The following is a 14,879-nucleotide window of genomic DNA, read 5'->3' as shown; positions in this document are numbered from 1 at the left end:
AAAAATGTGAGCAAAAAAGAGATTTCAATGTTTAATCACAATTCGCAGGATTTTTTGTGTCCTTTTGTGTTATTCGGACTCTAGGTATACCTAGAGTCCGAATAATAAATCAAGTAGGGATTAAATGGATGAATAACACCATTAAGCTTGAGCTGCAAAAAAAGAAACAACTATGGAGGGAATTTAAGGAGAAAGGTGACCGGCAGGAACATGAACGGTATAAAGCGCAAGCCAGAAGGGTGACGAGTGTGGTAAGAAAAGCAAAAAAGGATTACAAAAGAACATTGGCCATGCAGGCTAAAGAGAATCCTAAACAGTTTTTTAGATATGTAGCAAGTAAAAGGAAAAATGTACATGGCAGAATGATTTTAAAGAATGCCGATGGTAGGGAGGTAACTGAATCAGTTGATATAGTTGAGTTACTGAGTGAGCACTTTGTAAGAATATATCATCCAGGTGGTGACATTGCAGAAACGAATAAACCAGTAGATTATACGGGAATTGTGATGAATGAAGTGGAGGTGAGTAGTCTATTGCATAACCTCAATGTCAATACATCTGTGGGATTGGATGGTATACCAGCTCGTGTAGTACGAGAAGCAGCTAAAGAATTGTCAGTAACCTTGACCATTTTGTTTAATTTGAGTCTCGGGTCTGGGTTAGTCCCGAGCGGGTGGAAGGAGGGGAAAATAGTTCAACTGCATAAAGGTGGCTCCAAGACTGCTGTTGTAAATTACCGACCGATTAGCATATCAGGAATCATTGTCAAGGTCTTAGAGAAATTAGTCAAGAAGAGAATACAGGATTGGATAGATGAAAATGGGATATTGTATGGGGGACAACATGGTTTTGTGAAGGGTAGATCATGCCTCAGTAACTTGCTCACGTTTTATAACACAGTGACGGCTGAACTGGATAGGGGTAATGGGTTTACAGTGATACTACTAGACCTTGCCAAGGCCTTTGACAGGATACCACATGGAACCCTAATCAGTAAACTGGAGCAGATGGGGATAGATATAGGGTTGGTAAGATGGATAGGAGGGTGGTTGAAGGAGAGATACCAGAGAGTGGTTTATTCAGGAGTGGAGTCAAAAAGATGGCTTGTGACTAGTGGAGTGCTGCAGGGCTCTGTTCTTGGACCACTGCTTTTCAATTTGTTCATCAATGATATTGGAAAGGATTTGAGAGGAAGTGTTCACTTGTTTGCTGATGATGCAAAGTTGGGTAGAGCAATTGTGAGTGCACAGGATGTCAAAATTTTACAGGATGATTTGGATAGTTTGGAGGACTGGGCTAGGAAAAATGAATGTCAGTTTAATGTGGCAAAGTGTAAGGTTATGCACTTTGGGGTGAAAAGAACAGCAGCAGTATATCGCATTGGTGGAACCGTACTCCAGGAGATTGATGAGGCCAGGGATTTGGGAGTGCTGGTGGATAGGGAGTTGAAGTTTAGGGGGCACATTGCAAAAGTGACTAAAACAGCTCACCAAATCACTTGGCTTATGAAAAATACTTTAACATGCAGAGACAAACAAGTTGTTGTTCCTCTGTATCGAGCCTTGATAAGACCCCATCTGGACTTCTGTTCCCAGTTATGGGCACCAGGGTTTCTTCGTGATGGGGAGGAAGTGGAGAGGGTCCAGAGACGAGTGACCAAGATGATAGCAGGTCTGTGGAATGAACTTTATGAGAATAGGTTGAGGATTTGTGGGTTGCAGAAATTGGACGATAGGCGAAGGAGGGGGTGATATGATTGAGACATTCAAATTACTGAAGGGTTTTTATAAGATTGATCCAGAAGATATTTTTGAAAATATGACTGGTGGTGGGAGGACTAGGGGCCATGCATGGAAGCTGGGCAAGAGCGTGGTTGACAAGGGTGTTAGAGCTAGGTTTTTTACTTGGAGAGTGGTGAATGAGTGGAATAAGCTTCCAGAGTCTGTTGTGGGTGCTACGACCGTGAATGAGTTCAAGGCAAGATATGATAGATACTGTGTGAATGCTGAATAGTTGTTCCAGACATGATGTTAGGGCCTCCCTCGATGAGTCTGTCGACTCCTTGGAGTTTCCCGGAACAATAATAATAATAATAATGATTCGTGACTGTAGATGAAACTTTTTTATTCTTCAGATGTATAGTAGTGGATCCACCACTACACACCTGAGTCCAAGCAGCAGTCAAAATAGTGGACAATACCCAGTGAAAGAGCACTAAAAAAAAGCAAAGACCGTTTTGTCAGCTGGGAAGGTGATGGGCACTTTTTTTTTTTTTTTTTTTTTTGGAATTCCCATGGAATTATCATGATAGATTATTTGGAAAACAGTAAGACAATAACAGGAGTCTATTATGCATCATTGTTGGACCATTTAAAAGAAGAACTGAAGAAAAAGCGGCCAAGATTGGTGCACAAAAAGTGCTCTTTCATCAAGACAATGCACCGTCCCATACATCAGCCATTGCAATGGCAAAATTGCACGAATTGAGGTTCGAATTGGTTCCACATCCACCATATTCTCCAGACTTGGCCCCGTGTGACTCCTTCTTGTTCCCAAACTTAAAATTTTCTTTGAACGAGGATGTCATCAAGGCTGTCAATGACTATTTTGCACCATTTGACAAATTCTACTTTTTAGATGAGATGAAAAAATTGGAAACTCACTGGACCAAATGTGTAGACCTCAATGGAGACTATGCTGAGAAATAAAGCTGATTTTATCAAAAAAAAAAAAAAAAATGTGTTTAACTTATTTTTTTTACCAAACTTTTCAAACAACCCTCGTAAACCAGAGGCCATCTGTGGAAGTTATGTAAGAATGTGGTGAAGAAGGGTGCGAGGAGTAGATTTTTTACATGGAGAACTGTTAGTGAATTAACAACACATTACAAGAATGTTGTTAATCCAAGGAGTGTTAAGGATTTTAAGATTCAATATGATAAATATGTTGTCAGTTGAATGAACCTCTCGCAATGAGACTGCTGACTCCATAGAGGGTGTAATAATGATATAGTGCAGTGCTTTAGGCTATAAATGAACCATCAATAAAGAACAACTACGTTCTCTTTGTTCTTTGTGAGCAGATTATTTCTATCTGGGCCAAATTGCCTAGAGTAGCAACAGAAATTCTCAGGTCTAGTATATCTGATACATTTGGGTGTGAGAAAATAGTTATTTTCTTCTCCTCATCGTCCTTTCAGTGGCTTACATGCTTTAATATTTTACCAGTAATATTTGTTGATAGTTCATTGACCTAGATTTTCTGGACTTATTTAGCTACTGCAGTGATTATTACAAAATAAGTATGTTAAAATTACATAGAGAAAGCAAAGTTATTTTTAGTGAAAGACTATTTTATATTAAAAAATATTAATTATAAAAAGCCAAATGGCTATTTTTTCTGGCGAAGTTAATTAAATTAAGGGGATAAAAATCCCCTTAATTGGTGTTGTACTACCAGGTGTTCACTTACACTTGGATTCGCCGATAGTTCTTTGGCATGAAACTCTTAGATCGTAGTTTTCGATCTCAGAGTTTTGCATACTGGCTGTAAAATAATAAGAGATTTTTATTCCCTTAATTTAAACATTAATTATGTTGAATTTTTATCAAAAACATTAAATAACATTTATTGAAACAAGATTTGAACATCCCCCCCCCTCCCTTTCTGCTCAAAATTTCAATATACGGCTTGTCATGTCATTTTTAGTTATTTGATAATTGATGCCTTGGACTTTGAAAAGCATTTAATAATTACTACATGACAGACTTGTGTATAGCTGCAGAAGATGAGATTAGAACTTAGATGAATTGTAGACTGGCTTTCTGAAAAATACCAGTAAGTTATGTATGATGGAGCAGTGTCTCAGAAAAGAGAAGTGACGAGTGGTGTGCCTTGGGGGGCCTGTTCTTGGGCCCATACTGTTTAATTTAAAATTTTTTAATGATATTTCATTTTGTTTGACTGAGGAGCTTCAAATGTTTACTGATGATGCAGTTAGCTAGATTATCAGAATTTTCCTGATGTTAATTCTCTACAGTAAGGAATAGATTAGTTTGGACAAATTATTATTTGGTAACCCCCATGGAGTTAACGGACTCATCGTGGAAGTCCCACTCTACCAGCAACATGTCTATCATAATGAGCTTTGAAGTTATTTACACTACCTGCATTCACAAACTGAGGCAATGCATTCCACTCACCATGCAAAAAATCTACTCCTCACATCATTCCAAGGATGCAACTTCCAGAAATGGCCTCTCATTCTTACCATCTTAACATCCACTCTTTTTATAATTCATTCTGTATTAATCTGATAAAATCCCTTAACGAACTTGAAGATAGCTATCATATTTCCACTTTTCCTCCTATCCATCAAACATTGTAATCCACATTCCCTCAAATGCTCTTCATAACCAACACTCCAGATTCCTGATTGGGTCTCCCACGATGAGTCTACGGACTCCATGGAGATACCATAAAATAATAATAATAATTTTGAATATAATAATAATCTTACCAGGAACACTCAGTAGAGAAATACCTTTGTAATTCTCATATTCAGTTTTATTTCCCTTTTTATATAAGGGTACTATGACAATCATCTGGAATTTGTCATTCTGAACCATGCAGTTCAGCCACTGTAAGACTTATATCTCCATACTTGAGCATTTCTGGTCGAATATCATCTACTCCAGCTGCTTTTCTACATTTCAGACTTTTGATGGCTTTTTCTACTTCAAGCATGGATATGTATTCCTAATTGCATGCCTGGTCAATGTTTTTTATCATTGTGCTGTCATCACTGCTAGTTTCATTTAGCAATTTTTCGAAGTAATTACTCCATACTTCAAGGATATCTTTTTCTCCAGTTTACATATCACCTTTATCATCTCTAATTCCTTTTACAGCACTCTTTCCTCCATTTTTGAGCTTCTTCAACAACCTCCAGAATATTTGCCACCTTCTTGATATATATTTTCTATGTTCTTACTAAAGTCTTCCCATGACTTGTTTAGCAAGTTTTATACAGTGTTTACCTTTCTTACATTTGTCTCTGTATTCTCTAAGAGCGCAAGCTGACTTATTTGCCAAGAACATTTGATATGCTTTCTTCTTTTCCTTCATTGCCTCTTTAACTGCCTGTGTCCACCATAGAGTTCTGATTTTTCTATCCTTGCAGACAACCTCACCACATGCTTCTCTGTCTGAATCAATCAATGTTTTCTTCAGAGCTTGACACTGAATCTCCAAGGTTTGATTCCTGTTCTCAAACTCTTTCATTTTTTCTTGAATAATGTTTGTATATTTCAGTCTACAGTTCACATCTGAGAGCTGCTCAACTTTTATTCGCTTTAAAATTTTCTTACATGTTCATCTTTTCAATATGAAATTCAATTTTATCCTGCTCAAGACTAAATGGTGATCCTTTCCAATTTCAAATCCTCTGTACACTCTGGTGTCCTGTACCAGAGAGAAAACATCACTATCAACAGACATAGTCAATGAGAATTTAATTAATCCTTGCATCTTCTCTCCATGTGAATTTGTGCACATTTTTATGTTGGAACATTGTGTTAATAATAACCAGTCCATGTCCTGAGCAGAAATCCAACAAGTATTTGCCATTATTATTAGCAAAGAGCTTTGCTCTTTTCTCCAAATTTTCCCAAAACATTTTTGTATATCTGACAATCATTTCCTACTCTGCTATTTAGATCTCGACAAGGACCAGCTTTTCATTGTGTCAGTTGCTTTCTCTAAAGCAGGGATGCACAAACTTGTTAAGGCCCAGGGCTGCATAGTTCCACTGTTACTTATTGGAGGGCTGCCAAAAAAAAACTGAAAAAGTTATCTACCATATATTGTTTATTTTATTTATGCCTATCATAATTGTTACATAAAAAGGTAATAAAAAGTAAGTGAATTTAATTTGATGTGTGACATTGCATTGATTTGACAATTGTTTTGATATTTAGTTCGAGTTTTGTAGTAGCCAACCGCAAAATTGATTCTAAATTTTCATCAGTCAAGCGGTTCCTATTTTTTGATTTGTTAATATTCATGACTGAAAATGTTTGTTCACAAATATATGTTGAGCCAAAGAGGCTTGCACATTTTTAATGCATCTAGCATTAAATGCAATCTAGCAACCATTTATAATTGTTTTTATTGATACAACGATGAAAGTTTAATAAATTGCCTTTGTTAAATTTATTTCACAGGGTCTCATCATTTTGAATGTCGATGAATTCAAGCTGTGCTGATTCGGGTGCATTTTCAGGCAAAATGGCAAAAGGATTGCTAAATAAATCTAACAACGGTTTCACTTTTTTAAAATCAGAAAACCGATCCTTGGAGGCTGATATCAAGTTATCAATCTTTTCAACATACACAGTTTTGAAGTTGACATTGAACTTTTCAGAAACTTTCTTATAATTAGGAAAACGGATGTAATTCCTTAACTTCAGTTGGATTTGAAATAGATTTAACTTGCACTTAAAAGACAATGTGGCCGTAAAGTTGAGTAACTAATTGATCTTTGCCATGAAGTTGCGTATTTAACATATTTAAATGATCAATAATGCCAACCAGAAAGGCTAAGTCACATAACCAATCTGGATTTTTTTAAGTCATGAAGATTTCTATTTCATCAAATAAATTTAGGAACCGCTCCAATGTTTGTCCACGACTTAGTCACCTCACTTCTGTGTAAAAAATTAAGTGACCATATTCACTTTCAATGTCTTCAAGAAACTTTTTAAATTGTCGGTGATTAAGGCCATGGGATTATATAAAATTAATCGTTGAAACCACAACTTTCATGACACGTTCAAATGCAAGTTTCTTAGGGCACAAGCTCTCCTGGTGGATTATACAGTGGAATTGTATCAACTCATCGTCGTGCCATCCCAAATGCTTTTTCAATAATGTTACCAATCCAAAATTAGCTCCTTTCATGGTAGGAGCTCCGTCAGTCATTATCCCTGATAATTTTGTCAGATCTAAATCAATTTTGGAACACTGTTTCAAAAGCCCAGTGAACATGTCATTACCTTTTGTTTGATCTGACAATGAACTCATTCCAATCAACTCCTCACTTACCTCAAACTCCTGCGTTATTCCACGTGCAAATATTAACAACTGGGCTGTGGAAGTAATGTCAGTTGATTCATTAATAGCTAATGAAAAATAGGCAAATTTCTTTGAATAAGATGTCAATTGGTCCTCTACATTTTCCGACATTGCAGTAATTCTTCTTTGCACAGTCATCCTGTTTAACTGAATTTTCTCAACATTTTTGGCTGATTCAGGACAAATTTTTTAGCAGCTATCTCAAGGCGATCTTGAACGAAATCTGTCTGTAAATGGTCAGTACCTTTTTGCTATAAGGCGAGATATTTCAAAACTTATTTCTGTTGTGATTTCCGAATCTTGAATAGGTTTTGTAAACATCACTTGCTGACCTGTCAATTCTCGTTTCAAAAATGAAATCTTTTGTTTACGTAGTTCTTCGGGTAGATTTGAAAATGTAGAATGCAGACTTTCATAGTGTCTCCTTATATTGTATTCTTTTGGTATGGCTAGAGCACTTTTGCAAATCAAGCACACGATATTATTAAATAACTGCACAAAACCATATTTTTCAGTCCACCTATCCTGAAACTGCCATTTTTCATCCTGTAGTTTGCGTTTCCTACTTGGCCCTGCTTTATCCATTGTAGAATTTATTTTTTACCGTTTCCTAGGGGGTGATAATTAATTGTAGCAACCGCACCTATGAAAACAAAATACTCATATGACAAATAGACGAATTATAAAATTTGTTAACATTATTACTAACCGATTATCGTAAGTAGACAGGCAATCGTGACGTCACAGCTACTTTGCTTTGTGCATGTACCATTTTTAAAAATTACCTATCGTGTAACTTGTTAAAGTTAAAATAATACACGGTGAGGCGGGCTGCCAGCAAATCAACGGAGGGTCGCATGCGGGCCACGGTGTGCATCCCTACTCTAAAGCCTCAAAAAATTCCTCATGTGTTACCTTAGCAGAATCTTCTGTGGGACCATAGGCACAAATAAGTCTCATTGTCCAGTTCCCCATTCTCATATTTGCTCACAACACTCTACTTGAAATTGCCTGCCATTCAAGAAGATTAGCCTCATATTTAGTGTTGAATACTATGGCTACTCCTTCTTTTCCTTGATTGTCATTGCCTGAATATAACATTTTGTATTTATTGCTCAGAAAGATCTCACCAGTTTTTGTCTTTTTTTGTTTCAGTCACCCCTATTATGTCGATCTGGTACTTATCCAATTCCTCAGCTAGCTCCATTTCTTTGCCATTCAGGCTTCTTATGTTGATAGTACCGATCTTGAACTCTGGTGATATTGAGTTGTGGTGTGTTTTAGGGTTTGTTCCAGTAGCTGACTTTTCGCTGTTTGCCTTGGTTCCTGGCAAAATCAATGGGGGCCCTTGTTTAACTGGGTGATGACCCAGCCGGCATGATATTCTGTCATGTTGTACCATCATTAAATATTGTGATTTAAGCCTATAAGAATACACTTTGGTTGGCTAAATCCCAAATTGCCAGGATGCACCAGGAGAAGATGAGAATTGGACATTAAATCAGAAGCCCTGGTCGGTTCTCTGCATTTTTTTAAAGGCTATTGGAGTTTCCTCTCAGTTATACGGCTTTGACCTTTAAGCACCCTGTAATAAAATTTATATTCATGAAAATGACAAAAATAGTTTTTGCATAGTTTTTAAGAGCCAGCAGCATTGGCAAAGCACAAACTCATAATCCTTATCTACTGAATAACCCATTCAGCAGACTGTAACTTGTAATTTATTTTTTTATGTTGGGCCCATACACAAGAGGTTGGTTGGTTGTCACCTATAGTACATTAGTGCCATTTTAGAACAAGTTTTTGAAAAATTTCTGTTAAGTCTTTTGACAGCATAAAAATCAGAAGCTCGCCTGCTTTTTTTCTTTGCTAATTCACTGATACCATGATGCACCTGAATCTGCAAACTATCTGATGTCCTACTTTTTTGGAATACGAGATATACACAGAAGTGTTTTTTTTTTGAGGGGAGTGGAGGGGATTACAAGGTGATGATTCATATTATCTGTGTCAAAGAGAAAAAAAATAGCAAGTACATATGTGTACAATATATATAAGCATAAATAATAGAAAAATGAACTGTGAAGAAAGACACAAAACCCTAACTTTTAATGTACAGATAGGAAAGAAATTGAAGTGCATGAAAAATAACATTTAGAGAAATAACTGTTAGCTAAAAATGAATTAATTGTAATTATGAATTTGCACAAATTTATGCATATAGACAATTAACATGAAATGAAAGTTTGTGCTAAGAAACAGGCTACTAGCGACCTGTTTCTATTTCTTTTAGTTCTGTAGTACAGCTGGCAGAATTGTGGCAGTGTATGTTGGTGCCTTACTTTGTGCATTACTGAAATCTTTTAGAAAGGAAGAACTAGTAGATCAGATTTTTTTTAACATACCGCAAGCAAAATATGCACTATGTAAAGCAGTGCACTGTATAATGTAGCACAAATGGTAAAAACAGTGCGTACATAATAAATGCTTGAAATCTTTGCTTTTGCTCTAAAAAGTCAAAATAGACCTCAATATTTTGGTCAACTAACAGCAAATGAGTATGTGCTAAAAAATAGCAAATTAATGAAATGCTTACACATCAATATTCCATAACTAAGTAATGCATTGAGCCACATGGACCAAAAATAATCTTGATTAGAACGAAAAGCTAAGGAAGAGGGGATATACATATAAATAATCCAGATTTATGCACCGGACCTTCACATGATGATGATGAAGAAATGCATGTCTTCTATCACAAACTACAAGACTTCATAAAGAAAACTAATAAAAAAAGATACCTTAATAATCATGGGAGATTTCAATTCCAAAATAGGGAAATACCAGATATGAAGGGTGTCATAGGCAAATTCAGAATAGATGAGAGAAATAAGAGAGGTGAAAAATTACTTGAATTTTGCAAACAAAATAATATATTCATTTCCAACACCCAATTCTACCACAAACCTTCCCATAAATATACTTGAATATCACCGGATGGAGTCACCAAAAATTGTATTAACTACATTTTAATAAGAAATAAATGGAAAGCATCAGTCCAGAATGTCAAAGCCTTAAAAAGCCTGATTTCGACTCTGACCATGATGTCCTCTCAGCAAAGATTAAATTAAAATTCATAAATCACATTCCAAAGAGTAACTGTAACCTAATAAATATAAGCAAAATAAACGAAGAACATATAAAGGAATTATATGAGAATTCCATAGAAAGAGAACTGCAAAACATGCTCTTTGCTAACGTAGAAACTGCATGGAACCAGGGAAGAACAATAGTCAAAAACATAGCTATCAAGATTCTAGGCAGAGCCATCAAACCAAATAACAATTTGATCACCCCTGAAATCTTAAAACTCCTAGAAGAAAAAAAGAGGGGCTAAAAACACATTAAATCAGAATAATTCCGAAGAAAGCAGACAACACTATAAAAGGCTAAAAAATAAAATCGATAGAATGCATAAAGCAGCAAAGGAATCATGGTTAGAAGAAAAAGTAAAACAATGTGAGGAAGCAAATAAAAAGCATGACACTAAAACTGTTTACAAAATAATAAAAGATCTAACCAAAGAAGAATATAATAACATCACTTTAAAAATGAAAAGATTCTAATAACATAGAAACCGGCACAATTCAAGATATACAAAAAAATATATGGAAAGAATACTACCAAACACTATTCCAAAGAAACAAAATGTGGGATTCATGAAATAGCGAAGAAAAAGGAAGAGCACCTACTATCCTAAAAGATGAGCTACTTAAAGCAATAAACTAAATGAAAACATCCTAAACACCTGGAATTGACCAAATTCCTAGTGAACTCTGGAAACGAGGAGGCCAGAACCATAAAATATTTATTGAAACTTTTTAGCCAAATTTTATTCTCAGGAGAAATACCTAAGGATTGGAAAACTGGGATCATAATACCTATTCTTAAAAAAAGGTGATAAATATAAATGTGAAAACTATTGCCTATCACCCTTTTAAATCATAGCTACAAGATATTCGTTCGAATTATACAAAACAGCATGCATAAATTACTTGAAGAAACTGTCGAGGAGGAACAAGCTGGTTTCAGACCCACAAGATCTACAATTGATCAAATCTTCACACTTAATACTATAGCAGAAATATGCTGGGAACACAATCTACTGCAGTGGTAGATTGTGTTCAATAGACTCTGAATTGTAGACCTTCATTTCAAACTTTTAAGTCAAAGACACAAATTTAATAATAATATAAAAACAGAATTTAAGATAGAAAAAGGAGTCATACAGGGCTGCCCACTTTCACCTCATTTATTCAACATATGTTTCTTCCATTTATATTTAATCCTGGTTCCAGTGAACCAGGAGTAAATATAAATGGAAGAAACATCAACCACATCAAATATGCAAACGATATAGTAATCCTGGCAGAATCCAAGCTACAATTAGAAGAAACAGTCTATCTTTTAAATGAAGCATGCAAAAACTTTCGAATGTGGATCAAGCAGTAAGACCAAAATAATGAAAATAGGAAAAGAAGTTGAAAACATCTCAATAACCCTGGAGAATCAAACCCTAGAACAAGTAAAATCCTTTGTCTACCTAGGAAGCACCACTACACACAATTTAGATAGCACTGAAACAGTAAAACACAGAATTAACATTGGATGGCCGAACATGAATAAATTAAACAAAATATGGAACAGTAACGAACTCTCTAAACATTTTGAAATCAAATTATTCAAAGCCATGATCATCCTTACAGCAACATGTGAAAGAGAGTGATGGCGACTCGCTAAGAAGGAACTACTTAAAATAAGTGCATTTGAGGGGAAGTGCCTAAAAAAATAAACAAAACACACTGGACTGAACATAAAACCACAGAACAAATAAAGCAGGATCTCAACTACCAAGGCAACCTCACAGACATTATTCTTCAGCAACAGCTCTGATGGTTTGACCATTTCCAGAGAATGCCTCCTCACAGACTTCCAAACATTGTGCTAAATGGAAGACCGAGGAACAGTTGGCTCAGATCCTTAAAAGAAAGAGGCGAATTCCCCAACTTCATTAGAACCATTTGGAGACAGATTGTACGGGCAGGGGACTTAACCCATCGCCAGATTAATGAGATGAAGAAGTAATGCAAACCAGAATTTCCACTATATAGCTATGGCTTGTGTAATTCCACAATGTTTGTCAATCCAGTTACTAAAAATTTATTTTATTATTAACCACCGCATAAAACACTTTCTTTAAAATTACATTCAGAAGAAAAAGTTATGCATTTTTTCAAGGTGCCATACTTTCTTTATGGACAATGTTATAATATTTTTTGTTATATTACCCAATTCATATTGTAGTACAGTTTAGCATATTTTTATGTACATGCAAAGACTAATAGGCCAGTATTAAAGATGAAAAGAAAGGTAATTATGTCTTGACTCAGCAGAACAAGTGCAATTTCAGGGTTGGTTGACTTAAGTTTTGAAACTTTGAAGGATTTGAAGGTTGGATGAATGGTAGATTACTGTGCATTCTTCAATTTCAGTGATATTGCTAAATAATTTCTTGTAGTTTGACAACCATATACTGTTATGTCATGCTGCCAAAAAAACATGATGATTTACTTAGCAAGGTTTAAATCATTTGACTCAATGTAACAATCTCTGTTCTTAAGAAAGAATCTTGATTTATATATATTTTTGATGGTTTATTATTTATAAGAATCAATTCAAATATTAATTATAATGATTTCTGAACTGGTAACTGAAATGAACTCATTTTTCTTTTAATCTAGGGTGTAACAATTCCAAGCCAGCGAAGATATGTAGATTATTATTGTGAACTAGTCAAAAGAAATGTGGAGTATAAACCAGTAACATTGGTACTCAGATCATTACGACTTGAACCAATACCAACTTTTAATGGTGGAACTTGCAGTAAGTTCAGCATATTTAAAATTTTACTTGTGTTTGTGTGTGTGTATATATATATATATATATGATGATTTGTTGTATTAACTCGGAATTGGGATATGTTCGTACTTTTATATACTGACTGAGATCCGAGAATTAGAACAAACAATTAAATTTATTAAATACACAACATGTTTCATTAGAGTGGCCGACTTCTTCAGGCATGAGAGAACATAGAAAGCCAATAAAGAACACTATAAAGAAACATTAAATCACTATAAAACTATAAATTCGACTATAAACCACAGTTAACTTTGAACTGGAGCTACAGTCCGTGTTAAAGTTCAATTGTTAGACACCTGTGTGCGTGTGGCTTCATGAGTGCGCCAATATCTGACAGCAGAGCTGAATGAGTCCGGTAAATTGTAGCTAAGGTTAATGTTTATATGGAGAGGGTCCATGACAATTTCTTTAGACTTGACTATGTGGCGTTCTGCCTCGTCGTGACATATGTGAAGGTTTGAAGTTGTTGTCCAGTTTATCTAATGTTGGCGGCCTTCATTATTTGTGTTTATTGAAAACAGGACATGGCTTGAGAGGGCACTAGCTCTGGTTCTTTTGTAAGCAATGTCTCTTCGGTGTTCTTCGATACGTAGGAGGATGGATTTTTCTGTTTGGCCATAGTATGGTTTTCCGCAGTCACATGTGATTTTGTACACACCTGGGAATTGTAGATGGTTGTGAGCTTGTTTGTATTTGCTTAAACTTGAGCTTAGTTTGGGAAGAGTAGAGAAGCACATTTTTATGTTAAACTTTCCCAAAATTCTTCTTAGTTTCTTGGACAGCATACTGATGTATGGCAAGGAGATATAACCTTTGGGTCATCTGTGTTTCTACGTTGTTTCGTTGATGGCAGTATAGTTGTTTATTGATAGTATGATGGGTATCATCTCAACTCTAGTGCATTGTTCCAGATCTGTACTGTCAGATGAAGAAGAACTAAAAAATGAACTACAACATCTTAAAAGGACCTTCAAAAACAATGGCTACTCTTCAAAAACTATCAATAAACAACTATACTGCTGTCAACTAACAAATAATACACACAGTTTTGCCAGTGATGGCACACCGCCTTCCTCCTTACTTGACAAACCTTGCGTCAAACTACCACAACTCACAGATCAACATCCTCTGCAAGCCTACATTCTGATCTCCAAACTTTTCTTCAATGGGGCTCAGATAACCTTGTCGATTTCAATGATTGCAAAACCCACTTCTGCCTTATTTTCCACAAAAAACAACCATATTATCCCAGCCTTACCTTTTGACAAAATCGAATCTCTAGGCAAGATGAAATCCTTGGGATTACCTTGACATCAAGACTCTCTTGGTATAAACACATTACAACCATTTCTGCCTCGGCAATCAAAAAATTAGGATTCCTCTTTTGTTGGCATTACTTTACCCCTGAACAGCTAACTCTGTACAAATCGCAAATCCACCCATCCATCTTACTGGATGGGTGGATTTCAAATTTATAGTATAACCAAATGAAAGTCATCGTAAAGTGAAAATATGAACTTGACAACCTGTGTTTGACCTTAACCCAGCTTGTTCGTCTCCAGGTTTCTCTTCCACAGTCTTTCTCAACCTCATTTCAAGTGTGCATGCATAAATCTTCTGGAACACTTCATACAGAAATTGCTCTGTAATTCTCACATTCAGCTCTATTCCCTTGTTTATAGATTGATACTATGAGAGCTCTACTCCAATCGGGAATTCGACCTTCTGACCAGGCCCTCTGAATTATGTTGTGAAACTATTGA

The 14,879-nt window shown here is 35.7% G+C and overlaps 1 protein-coding gene across 1 annotated transcript in view; it reads left to right on the top strand.

Moving 5' to 3' along the window:
- Positions 1-14,879, top strand: part of LOC150095815 (phosphatidylinositol 3,4,5-trisphosphate 3-phosphatase and dual-specificity protein phosphatase PTEN-like) — a 248,026-nt gene that overhangs the window by 122,630 nt on the left and 110,517 nt on the right. Inside the window, exon 7 of the mRNA XM_090408810.1 lies at positions 12,936-13,077. Within this exon, the coding sequence (XP_090264936.1) occupies positions 12,936-13,077 (142 nt within the window). The remainder of the gene's footprint in view (positions 1-12,935; positions 13,078-14,879) is intronic.

Source organism: Typopeltis vanoorti, chromosome 19 (genome assembly GCF_054136105.1).
Source record: "Typopeltis vanoorti isolate ZY-2024b chromosome 19, IOZ_Tvanoo_1.0, whole genome shotgun sequence".
NCBI lineage: Eukaryota > Metazoa > Arthropoda > Arachnida > Uropygi > Thelyphonidae > Typopeltis > Typopeltis vanoorti.
This window is presented reverse-complemented; position numbering and strand designations above follow the sequence as displayed.